Source organism: Chrysemys picta, chromosome 19, assembly GCF_011386835.1.
Source record: "Chrysemys picta bellii isolate R12L10 chromosome 19, ASM1138683v2, whole genome shotgun sequence".
Classification (NCBI taxonomy): domain Eukaryota; kingdom Metazoa; phylum Chordata; order Testudines; family Emydidae; genus Chrysemys; species Chrysemys picta.
Genome location: NC_088809.1, coordinates 3,007,288 through 3,020,823, shown reverse-complemented (window position 1 = coordinate 3,020,823; position 13,536 = coordinate 3,007,288). Strand labels below are relative to the sequence as shown.

The following is a 13,536-nucleotide window of genomic DNA, read 5'->3' as shown; positions in this document are numbered from 1 at the left end:
CAGCTCATGGTGTATGACACCATCAGGTGGTCGAGAGACATTTATACGGAACACATCACAGGACACCATCAATACCACATTGAGTAATTGAGACCGCCGACCAGGGAAATAGCCCACTTCCTTCCCTGACAAACCAAGGGACGCACCCCACCCATGTACTCATTCGCTGCACCGATACTGACTTGGACTCCTTATACATTCCATGGGTGGCGTACCCGAACCCACTTATCCACTGACTCTTTAAAAAACTCTTGCACCCCAATCTGGGTCTATGCCGGTTATGTGATATGTCTGTATCTCTTCATCCTTGCAACCAATACCTGTAATTCCTCATAACCCAAGCCTGACCCCAGATGTACAGTATCTTCCCTCCTAACTTGTTATATTTAATTTTAAACATTAACTTTAATATAATTTCACCTTCGGTATCTGTCCTTAGCATGCCTATGGAATGAGAGCATTTGGCTTTATATCCTCCTTCCTGCTTTTATTATATTATATATAGGGGTGTGTGAGAGTGCGCCCACTGAAAACTCACCCGTTGCCATCAAAACCTTCCAATGCCTGAGCAAACATTCTCAAGGTAGGAAAAAGAGGAAACCAGAACAATGAGCCCAGATCACCCTCAAAGAACCCTTTGGAGCATGCAACTACTCCCCTGAGTAAAGGCTGCAGGATCTGGTGTGCCCATGCACACACAATATGTAAAGCACCTGGGTCTATTTTCCACATTAAAAGGCACTTTATGAATTTAAGATTTAAACAATTACTGATTATTTGTGTATTACACAGCCACAGATGCACATTCTCAAACTTGTGCTGATGTTGCTCAGTGCGGATGTTCTCCTTCAGAATTAGACATGTGCTAAGCAAAGCTGAATGCTCGGTCAGCTACCAGTTCTAAGGTGGAAGAACAATATTCAAATTTCATCTGGTTGCTAGGAACCAAATCAAGATATTATTTTATATTTTTTAGAGTCATAGATCCTCTTCTCCCTTCCCCCTGTTCTATAGGCATGAGGGATGAGTTTTCCAGCACAGAGCCTCTGCTTTTATATCTGACATATGTATTCCATTCTGGGATCCCTACAGTGATGCTGCCCTGGCTGCATTCCCAGGATCCCATGCTGCAGTATCTGGGTATGTTCTCTTCCTCCTCTCACTGTCCCCCAAAGAATCTTTGGCCAGCGTGACTCTGTTGGCTGCGGAAACTCGAATGCTTCCATGAAATGCGAGTGACAAGCCACCATTAAATTCTAGTGTCTTGGCTCTGCTTCACTGAAGAATAGGATCTGTGTTTGGGTTACTATGATGCCTTTACAATGTTACATTATGCACCACTCAGTTGAAGGGAATAAAAATTTCCATGAAGTTTTTATCCCTCATTGGTTAGCAACATTGCTCTGCCCACTGCCTGAACGCTGGCAAACCCTGCAGAGGCCATGATAAATAGTGAGGTCACGGCCAAATTTAATAAGGTCTTGCATTCTCTCTGAAATGCCACCAGAGAGCAGACAAAAGCGTGTGTTTGCTGAGCTCATCAGGGAAAGCCGCGTGTTTGCACAGAGTACTTGGTATGCAGATGGCGTGCCTGGCTGCCTTTGGAAACTGGTGCAGAGCTGAAAGCAATTGGAAGGAGCAGAGGGGCAGAGCTCACCAGGAAAAGGCACAGGGGACAAGCTCCACAGGAGGCCACTAGGTCAACATGCCACCTCACCATCCTGCTTTGAGTCTTTTTTTAACTCAGACTCTTGCTGCCTCTGCTGTGTGAGGGGAGGTGAGTCTGCACAATCGCAAGGGGAGAGGAGACCTCTGTGAGACAATCTGTCTCTATTAAGACATGATCCACGCAGAAAAAGTTTGAGCACTCCTGGTTTATTTCATTATTAGGCATTGGACTGGGCTTGGCTATAATGCTGTGTATGTCTGGTCTGGGACAATGAGACTTTCCCTTTTGCAATGACCAAGATTCTTTCTGGAGGACCCTGCTGGGTTTCAACAACGGCATGGAACAGCCCCATCCCCTCAGGAAGCAGTGATGATAGAAAGTTCTCACCATGTCTTAGCACCAGCTACTAGTGCCACCTAGTGACTCTTCTTTGTAACTGGTCAATATGTGAAGCTCCTACAGTTCAGCACCATTACATCTGAATTGAGAATGACTAACACACAAGCTTTGGGCATAACAATTCAATTAACATTTCTGCAGTGCTTCTGAAGACTTGTTTAATTCACAAAAAACACTTTCACTCTTGAATTATACAGAAGAAGGTTATAACACATTGTTATTTACTGCAATCAATATTGAAAAACAAGGCACAATGAATCCTAAATACAATAATCTGAACATTAAGACAATATTGTGTATGCTAAACAGCCAAGCAACATATTTAATGGGATTTACCAGCATTTTAAGAACTGTTATGCCACTGTTAAGTTACCAATTATGACAGGTATATGGACTGAAAATTAATTCAATAAAATAGCTAACGTATTGAATTAAAATCAAAGGCAAGGTACAGCTGATTGAGCAGTAAAAGCGCATGAGGTTTGGGGAAAAAAAAATCATGATTTTACAGTTTTCCCCATTTTTCCACAAAAGGCAAAGTTGATTTTTTATCACCCTGTGAAAATGGTAAAATTTTGTTTAGTGTCAAATGTGGGAAAACTGATAATGTTGGCGTGGAGCAAAGCTGTGGTGGAACACTGACTTTAAGGTGTGTAGGCTATAATCAAAGGTATGTCTATGAGGCACAGAAAGCTGTCGTCTGCCCGTGTCAGCCTCAACATTAATATTATAGTGGGAAAGGGCTCACTACACTAGTGGGGTGATCATATGAGAGACTCAATTGGGAACTTGGTAAACTGAGAGAAATTGATCTGCCATCCAGTGTACTCCTACCTGTGCTGGACTTCAGTCGATTCTCAGCAAGCTCAGAAATTGCTCCTGTTGTAATGGTCTTCTTCAGTCTGGAGACCCCGGAGGCTGCTGTCACCCCTGGCTTTGTTAACATGTCATCACTGCTAGCTCTTTTTAGCTGCAAGAAAGAGAGATCTTGTGAGCAACGAGAAAAATGAGAGATCTGGTATGCCCAGGAGCTAGATGATTTTACAGACATACAAGTTGAAAGAAAAGTGCTGACACACTTGGAGAAGGGAGTATTTCAGGAAAAGGAAACCCACTGAAATTATTGCTTTGGGAACAGTAATCCGGAGTCATTTCAGAACATTCAGAAGAGGGGAATATCCTTCTCCCATATATTAGAGGGATTTTCCCAGCCTGGCACCAAGGAGGTCACTGCAATGCAAGGACATATTTTCCTTTGGGCCAAGACCCAGGACAACATCCCGCAGGCTGAGAAAGAAATGAGACTGATGAAATTTGACTCAGATACCAGGCCTAATGGACACCACTGGCTACTCCCTGATCCCCTGGTGCAGCAGGCCCAGTGCATTCATACATGTGCTTGAAATTTTATCTATTAGGTGGTATTATTAGTACCAAATTCAACAGCCTTCCACGGTGGGGAAAAGCATTTTTGTATTAATTCCTGCCTTTCAGTGAAGTGGACCAAGAGGCAATGCAGATTTGATGATGCAGGCTATATAGTGGGGTGTGAAGGAGGGAGAACGAAATACGCAATGACTGAGGGCATGGGATGAAAAATCCCCAGAGTCCCATTCAGAAGCTCCTGATCATCAGTCACGGCACTGGAGACTTCTCCCTACGTCCTGGTTGGAGTTGCACTTGTTCAAGCACCTAGGCTTCTGAACATAAAGAAAACAAGCAGCTGAGGAAACTGAGGCACAAAACCGTCAAGGAACAATATAAAATAACTGGCATCTCAGTGCACCCCTATGCCACAAAAGGTACTAGGCCTTGCAAGAATTGCTGCTTTCTATTTCTGTTTCAGTTGAGACCATTTTACAAGGCCCTACTCTGCTCCAGCAGTGACCTCAGATCCTGACCTGGGAGGGCCAGGCATTTCTAATGGAGAGGCTGTCTGCTCATTCCCATCTCTCTGCCAAGCAAGAACTGATGAACTTAGCTGCATCATAAACTCTGCTTTGTGATATGAACAACAAGCCCAGTAGGGATTGAGCCAAGATCCCAAATTCATTTAGCTGAGGACTGCAGGCTGCTTCATCAAAAGGAAAGAGCAGAGAACACAGAGGCCACTATCACAGTTACCAAAGGGAAATCCTTTATCTTAAGTCTGGCATCATTTCAGCTGTTTAGACTTTCGGGGGCTTCATTTATTGAACAGCAGTGAATAAAGCTAACCCAGGACAGTTTGGTAGGTGCTGGTGCTAGCATCACTACTGGAAGGTGCAGGATTTGATTATCAGTGTGAAAATGGAAGAATGTATCCAAGAAAGGGCATTTCGCTCTTCAGATTGCCAGAGGGAATCATTCTCAGCACAGAAATGCATCAGCTCTCAGGTTTCGACAAAGAAGCTGCAGAAACCTCCAGATTATTATCCATACAGCCTCACTGATGTGGTCACAAACTTGGAAGAAGACAAGATCCCTGCCCCAAGGTGTGTTCTAAGCAGGTACTTAAATGGAAGTGTGGTTGATGCACAGGAACTGGAAGCCTTGGTGTCCTGTAAAAAGCATAGCTAAGGGAGCCTGAAGGGGGACCTTCTGGAAGAAGCAGATAATTGGTACCCAAGATGCTCAGGCAATTCAGGACCCACTAAACTGAACTAGTTACAGCTGCTCCCCAGGGGATACGTCTAGTGTGACTGCAGATTTGTCCCCTCCCAGACATTCAAGAAAGCACTTGGAACATGCAGGATGTGGGAGGGATTTGCGATCTCAGGACAAGTGATCTAGTTACAAGCCTGAAACCTAATGGTATATGTGGAGCTGCTGCATCATATTTGCTCAGGCATTAAAAAAAACCACACATACACACTAGAATAAAGTTTCACGAAGTATTAAACAAAAACTTATGAATAAGTCTCTACTAATACAGTGACTCTGTAAACAAATTGTGTTCAGTAATAGCTGAACATTTTTTTCTGAGAGAGGAAATGCTAGGCAGGACAGCAAATTTATGTCCGCAGGACTTCCAATTGGACAACCCACCCAAAGCTGACAGAAAGGATCTTGCTTTAATGTGGCAATCCAAGATTGGCACTGCTAACAATGCAGCATCTCCTCTTCCAGTACTGCACTGCCATGTCAGCACTGGTGATGAGCCAAAGTCCTGGTGTGAGATTTGAACCAGGACCTCCTGCCACATGGCAAGGTGCCAGCCTGACCTACTACAGGGCACTAGACACAGACATACAAGAGATAGTCAAGCATATATTTTAATGTAGTTTTTATTGGTTGAATTTCCACTAGCCAGCTCACCACTATGTATGTTAACATTCCAAAATCTAACACTAGCTGCTAACATCCAGAGTTTACTCAGTAAACTTTACTGCACCTGAAAAAGCAAGACTGATTTTTTTTTCTGGTAATCCAAGTTCATTCTAGAGGCGTATTCAGGAAATTCATGCAAATCTGAAAGACCAAAAAACATATGCTTCACAAGGAAACCATTGAAATGATGTTGGCCTAGACCAACATAAGGAGGAGTCCATCTCAGAACCCTCGCCAATTGCGTTTCCCTTTTTGTGCACTTCCACAGCTCAGATTAACTAACGAGTAACCTTCAAGAGAGAGAAGCCTTTTGAGAATCTTAAAAAACCAAGGCACTGTAGCATCTCTCTCTAGACTAGAATGAGATATTGGTGGATAGAAAAGAGATGAGAAGGGAGATTATACTGCAAACACATGCCATGGTTAGGGGGTTCCTGAATTGTAATTTTTTAAAGCAAGATCAAATCTCTCTCAGCTCCAATTTTCTTCTCTCTTTCATCTCTTCATCTGACTCAGTCTGTGGTTTCCCAGACTCCGGGAGCATGTGAGCTTTGATAGCCAGAGCGTTGATCTACTGCAGGAAACCAGACATCTGAAGTTTTGCGTTTTGGCAGGGCCTTTGCCAGTTCATTCCTGAGAGCAAGACAGAGCAATCTGACTTTCTGACCTCTGGAGAAGTCTCCATCCATTTTCTCTACAGCAGTTTTTACCAAGTTAACCACTTTTCATGGTGCCAGGTGCACCTCACTGCCCAGTCTCTCTTTCCACAGCCCCTTGCTAACTCTTCCATTAGATCAGCTTTTGTTTGTACTGTAGTTGCTTAGCAGCTTAGAGATCATGGAGGCAGCTAGAAAGAAAACACCATGTTCTTTAAAAGATGTACAATTAAACATATCAGGTTCCCTTGCTTTCCTGCCCCCACATACCTCTACAACACTCGCTCAGAAGTGCCAGCACAGCACCACACTTTAGAGGAAGGACCTTGGGGGGAAGGGATAGCTCAGTGGTTTGAGCATTGGCCTGCTAAACCCAGGGTTGTGAGTTCAATCCTTGAGGGGGCCACTTAGGGATCTGGGGCAAAATCAATACTTGGTCCTGCTAGTGAAGGCAGGGGGCTGGACTTGATGACCTTTCAAGGTCCCTTCCAGTTCTAGGAGACAGGATATCTCCATTAATTATAATGAAAAAAAATTGACTGGAGCCCGGGGCTGAAAGTGTCTCATTTCGGAGATGCTTAGAGTTGTGGGAGTCTGTAAAGTGGGTATAATATATGGACCCATTGCACTGGAGGCTGCAAGGGTTAATAAGTGTTTGTAAGGCTCTTTGAACATTAACAATATGTAGTATTCTACAGAGCTAATCAGCTCTTATTGTTGAAAACAAAGTCTCTGTTCCCAAGTTCCTATTCTTTTTTCTATACTTGGACCATATTGCTCTCTTTGTTCAGGGTCTGCCAGAACACAGATGCAGCACTATCCCAGGTTTGGAATTTGCAATAAAATGGAACATTATTTTCCATGTGCATTTCTGGTCTTATTAAAATATATATATAAAAAGAGGAGTATGATGAAATGTAAAAGTTCTATCACAAACAATATTTTTGCTATGTACCTTGCCTTTTCAAAGGGGGGGAAAAAACCCCACAGATTATAGGACACAAGATTATCTCATTACCCTTAAAAAAAAAAAAAACACTTTTTTGGGAAAATAAATTCTAAACCCTAAAAATCACCCTCCACTCCTACCCATTTAGTGCAATCCAGTCCAATCCAATCCACATCCACAGAGTACAATTTGATCCACACATACTTTGTACAGACTAATCCTTCACCCACAATATATCCAATGCATGCACTACACACACACACACACCACAGTCCAGTCCAAACCACACCCACCCACCCACCATGGTCAAATTTCCTCCTTCATCCCCACCACACACCAATCCATACACAGAGACAAATCTGGAACGACTATCCCAAAACATACAATATGGTCAAATGTATACAGACACTGTGGTATAATAGGTTTCAGAGTAGTAGCTGTGTTAGTCTGTATCAGCAAAAACAACAACGAGTCCTTGTGGCACCTTAGATACGAACACATTTATTTGGGCACAAAAGCTTATGCCCAGTGAGCACGAAAGGTCTGTGTCTTATGCCCACGAAAGCTTATGCCCAAATAAATGTGTTCGTCTCTAAGGTGCCACAAGGACTCCTTATGGTATAATAAGCATACAGTAGAGTCTGATCCAGACATTCACACACTCAGTGCCAAAGCCCTAAACACTTGGTGACATGGCCCGCCTTAACTGGAGTGATAGCTTGGAATCAGTTTGGAATGCTTGTACACTGCTTACTGGTTAGTACCTTGCTGAGCCGAGATTCAAAAGCAAGTGAAGTAGAGGATTTGGAAGTCTTCATGCCTGAGGAAGTGGTGGGGAGAGATTTTCCTCTGTCAATCCCATGGTTCCCTTGCTTTGCCATTGCACTCCAAGGTCTGGCAGCACTCTTCATTTTCTTTCCAGAGGAGTCAGTCTGCAGAATATCAGAAAAGAAAGCAGATATTAATGTTTTTAAAGCATTTGGAATCCAAAGAGAGGCAGAGGTGCCTGGCGCCAATTTAAAGGGCTGAAAGGAATACACCAAATTCTCCCCTCTCTTCACACAGGCAGACATTCAAGAATAGCCAAAGCATGGCCTTCAGAGATCGATAAAGGGGCCTGCAGCCACCCACACCTTTAATACAGATTTGTAACACATGAAATACATAGAGGGAACACTGAATTCTGCTTGGGCCTGTAATCTCCATGGGATTGCCTATCCAATATTAGAAAGTACAGGGAAAGCTGCAATTTGCATTATGTTATGCAAGTTAACTGCAACCCTCAGATTTCAAAAAAGCAACCACTGAAGAAGGTGCAGTTGTCCTTATTTTTAGCAGCCAGGCTTCAGAATCATAAGATGGGCTTTACCCAGAAACTCAATAATATTAAGACAGTCCCAAGAGACAAAATGATAACATTTTGCACTGGACTAGGATCTTTCGCCACACCTCATGCAAAGAAAACATAAAAGTCTGTACCAGTCCTGAGGATAAGAGAGAGGATTCCAGGTCAGACTGTCAATCCAGCAACTTCATCTTGAACCATGATTACGTTAAAAATATATTATATTCAAAACAGAATCCACACACACACACACACACACACACACACAAGCTCTCCTCTCACTATTTATTTATTTTTGAGAATTCCTCAGTAGCACAAATCAACCATACTGTATCTTTAACTGATCAAACCAGCCTAGAGCTGCGGTAGTTGATGTTGCTACAGTGATGAAATGATTGTTCCATTGTATTTCCATAAAAAAGAGACAGTAAAAAGGTAACAGTCAACTTCTCTGCAAAGAGAAAGAAAAAGGAGCTGCAGTCAGTCTAGAATTTTCCAGATACGAGCCTATGAGGGAAGCAAATCCTGCCAGGATTTGGAGAACAGAAATGAATTTTTCTTCCTGGATGTGCCAGCAAGCACATTTTGTCAATTTCCCTCAGTAGGTGATTTGTTGCCAGCTAAATGGCTGGCTTGACTCTTTGAGCAGATCTGTGTCCCTGACTTTTCATCATCCATTCCCCAATTTGCACTAGCAACAGCACCATCATTTGGGTCTTATAAGTTCTGCCAGCCACTGTTGGGGGGGGGAAAATCACAGATGGCTCTTTCTTCTTCTGTTCTTCAGACTCATTTTCTAAAACAGATCTGATGTAGCTGCATGCGACTCTTGTGCAGGCAGTTTGTGTTGCATTTGCCAAACAGGTGGCCAGAAACTACAGGAGATCAGTAGAGAGGCTCCTCTTAGGAGGGCGGGGGGGAAGGGGGGTAGATAGACTCCTGCATTTGATCATAGAAGAGGCTAAATCAAGACTCTTGTGGTCATAGGCAGCAGCTCTACCAGATGAGCCAAAATGTGGCCTCCCTTAGCTAAGCCAGTAAGAGTCATGGTGAGAAGGATTCGGACTTTGCCCAGGTCTCACAATTTGCTTTGTGCATTGTTCTGGTGAAGTGTTCTTGTTAATGAGTGTGGACCCCTGGGAAGCAATCTATTCAGGGCCTAATTACATTCTGTGCTAATGACACCTTCCAGGTGTTACGGATGTTCTATTTTAAGGGCATGCAGGTGCAAGAGTGTTCTAGGCTCTCTTTTGCTGCTGTTTTAGGGCAAAGCAAGCAATAATTCCCCCCTTATAGCATCATGACTTTTCCTTTGCGGATGTTGGGGGAAAAAATTCAATGTTTTGCATGGCTCTAACCTCTCAGCTATTAATAGTAACTGAGCAACTCCTATTTTTAACTCTGTGCAGTCACCAGCTCCATTGGGAGTTCCAACAGACATAGTGACACCCAAGAGCGGATTTCATTGGCGGAGAAAATTATCTATTCATTCCGCGACCACTATTGTGCTGCATACACCTGACATTTTTTAACGCATCAGTGAATATTTAACTATGAGGCAATACAATAAATACTATTCTTAAGTCCCATGTTTTCAGAGTAGCATTAACAGGATTCTAGTGTTTTATGTGCATTTAAAATATATATATATGGATGTATGGTAACCCACTTTTACACATACAAATCAGGCAATTGCACATGCAAATAGCCTTGCTGAAGAGATTACCAGATTTATACAAAAATAGGTTTGTGGATGCCATAACTGCACATGCATTTTTCCTACTGTTGCCTCGGGACTTCTTCCTGGTTCTATCCCAGCACCCGCCCGCCCTGCCTTGTGATGCTCCTCTCTGGCCTATGAGGTCTGAAGGGATTCCATCTTGAGTCAATGAGCACATTTTAAAGTGCCTGGGGAGTGTTGTGTCCTTTGGACAGCCACGTCAGAAGGAAGAAAAGCAGGAGCTGCAGCAAACCTCAGTGAAAGCAACTACAATTTAAGTGGCAGTTCCTCTAACCTTCCCTCCTAACTAGTAGTAGCTTAGATACTTGACTTAAGCCAGAGTGGACATGTAGGAATGTAAGGTAATAGATTTGAAATTACATTCCTTTACCATGTCAAGTAAGTGAAGCCAAGGATTGAGTCCATTTGGTTTCAACTTTTCAGTGGTCAATAAATTTCAGAATCTGTCTAGATGGGACCCTGTATGGGGAAAATTGGATATTATTGCACTATCAATCAACACTGAGTGTGTGTGCGTGTGGGGGGGGGGAACAGAGATATCATCTTTCTCTATTTCTAAAGAAGTTGGAGTCTCTGAGCTGCAGCTAAAATACACAAGTGGAAATTATTTTGTCATGTTGATCCTGAGACCCCTTCTTGATTCAGGAAGGAAACTAGAGGCCTGTGCAGAACTGTCACTAAGAATGTGCAACAGGAGCAGCAGGAGAATAATCCATCAAGCAGATTCCATATGCATTGAGATCTTAGTCAACTATAACCATGCCTCTAAGCAGGGATGGACTGAACTGGTTTACAGACTCAATTTGTGGTGCATAGGTAAAGTTAGGTTCCAGGTTTTGATCACATCAGCTGTTGAATACATTTTGGAATCTTTCTGTGTGCGCAGCAATTGATTGAAACGTCTGCTTTTAAATGAGGGAATTCTGAAGTTCCTCTTTCTGCAGAACCAACACCAAAATTACCATTAGCACACTGCAGTTACTAGACCCAAAAGGGATAAAGCACATAAACATCTGGACAGATGAAGAGCTGGATGGTACCATATTATTGGAAAGGGGATCTGAGCCTTTCACTTCTAGGTTACAGGCTCAAATCCAACCCAGGTCAGTAGCAATCAACACTCGAAACAATTGAATATCAGTTTGGTGGACTACATACTGTTGACTGGTTGTCTCAGCTCAGTGGCTAAAGTTCCACATCACAAAAGCCACCAGGACACTTTGCAGCACCTTTCAGAGAGGCCAAAAATTAAATAGATTCCCATTGACGGTTTCTCCAGAGCGGGCAGGAAATATTTGGCAAGGCCCAGCTTGGCCTACCCAACCTGAACCTGTGCTGTGGGATTTCAGTCTCTGGGGTGTCAATCCAACATCTTCCACAAGCCTTAAACTCACTTGAAAGAACAAAGCCCATTGCACATGTCCCTCTCATCTTAATTTGCTTTCACTACTGCATGATACAAGTTGGAGATTTTAAAGGAACTGCTTGAAGAACAGCCCAAAATAACAAATTACCAAAAAACAGAACAGAAAAGCCCCACTGTTCCCTAGTCAGGGCAGGAAACCTTTCATTTCCTCCAAGAGCAACCTTCTGAGTCAGAGTGAAAACACTGTTGTGAAAAGTGAGAGCAGCGGGAACACTGGGAAACCTCAAGGAGATAATGAGCCTTTCCATGCTGCTCATTTGCCTGCAATGAATGGCAAGGCATGTCACTAGAATTAGGTACACACAGTAGCTGGAACCTGTCAGTGTTCAGGAAACAGAATATTAATGTGGAAAGGTCACTACCGCTAGTTCTCATCCAAAAAGAAGATAACAGAATGGGCAAGGACAGCCTGTACTGCAGATGGCTCTATTCATGGTGCAATAGAAACCCAGAAAGGTTTTGCATCCCAGCTTTGGGAACATAAATTGAGATGTTGCATGTTCCTTGAATGTGAGATGCATATCCTACAGCAGAGCAGAATTGCAATGTGGCAAATCTGGGCACTCCTAGGCCTCGAAATGGTAGACCTAGGGTGTGACAGAGAACTAAATATAAATTATCTAGAGGAGGGCAGTTAAATCATAGATCTTCTACTAGTGTCTGTGTGCTGGCACATGCCTTAGAAAAGTCCATTTAGCCAGCCTTCCCTGGCCAAAGGCCCTTTGGCCATCAAGAGTGAGAGGTTATAGCCAGAATAAAGGGAATCATTATCAAGGAGCCCCAAATCCTGAGTTTGTGTTATAGATAAATAATCAGGAATCACAACACATTTTATAACCATTTTACAATATGAGAAGATAGAAGAAGAAATTCTATGAAGTACAGAGAGGGATTTGAAATTGTACTGAAAAACAAGTAAGAAAAGGTGAGGGATTCAGTGTCCCTAAATATAAACTGCCGAAACTAGGGAAAGGCTGTATTGTCTGAAAAGGATCAGGCAGAAGTGTGGAATGACACTTTGCAGTGTCTTCCTGTCCCAAACACTGAACCAAGACACCAGCTTGTCAAAGAGCAATGCAACCATTAAATGGCAGAGTCTGCCTTTTTGATATGGCTTTGGGTCAAAAGCGGAGAACTAGGAGTTGGTAGATGTGAACTAAAGGCAACTTTTACCATCTCTCCGTAGCTAGTATCTACAATGTAAAGGCCAGCACACTGCAATCTCATTGCACTACCAAGGCGGGCCTAGCTTTTTACAGGAAACTAGGTAGTCTGGTCAAGAGGTTAAAGCATGAGACAGTCAGAAGACATGGGTTCTAGTTCCACCTTTGCCAGGGACTTGCTGTATAACTTTGGGCAAATCACTCACCCTGTGTATTTCCCTGGATAATAATACTCAACATAAACATATCAAACTCAATGGTCAGTGACCTGGTCATCTGAGATGCATCTCTGCCTGCACTGCACTGCTGCAAAGGAGATCAGCTGAAACTTCCTTGATATCAACAGAAAGAGGGGCCTGATAGGGCATTCTCTGGACAGGGTCCTCAGAATTCTATCCCTCTCGCCCACCTTAAGGGCATGCTGTAGCACCCATCTTTTCTCCCAGGCACTGAGGGGGAGGCATGGAAGGTTTTGGTTTTTGCAGCGGGAGCGATTGAATTAGCTGGTGTGAATTTATTTTACAGTGGGACACGCAGTCCATTATACTTGGAATTTTATTCTGAAATGTCTGTCAAGGCCCCTAGTTATAGTTATACGACTCAGTCTATAAATATACCAATAAAACCCCTCAGCACCCACTCTGTGAGGGCAAAATTACTATCCCCACTTTACAGAGTGAGAAAGTGAGTAAAGAGACTTGGCCAAAGTCACACAGGTAGTCAGGAATAAAACCCAGGTCTGAGCTCCCTGCTCTGTTTTTTAACACATAAGAACATCCTTCCTCCTTTATATAAAGCATATGTTAGTTACTGTTTTTGACAAATACTATTGCCAATAAAGGGGTGAGCTGCCAGCCAGTCCTGTAGAACAAGGCTCTA

General features: G+C 43.1%; 1 protein-coding gene across 9 annotated transcripts in view; it reads right to left on the bottom strand.

Annotated features, from left to right (window-relative positions):
* The window catches only part of SPECC1 (sperm antigen with calponin homology and coiled-coil domains 1), a 161,785-nt gene that overhangs the window by 120,950 nt on the left and 27,299 nt on the right, over nt 1-13,536 (bottom strand). For all 9 annotated transcript variants that reach the window (XR_006176306.2, XM_008168989.4, XM_042857961.2 and 6 more), the window contains 2 exons: nt 7,747-7,914; nt 2,903-3,038 (listed from right to left, as the gene is read on the bottom strand). Coding sequence is in view for 8 of the 9 variants with exons in the window: in XM_008168989.4 (XP_008167211.2) it covers nt 2,903-3,038; nt 7,747-7,914 (304 nt within the window). In the remaining variant the exon portion in view is untranslated. The remainder of the gene's footprint in view (nt 1-2,902; nt 3,039-7,746; nt 7,915-13,536) is intronic.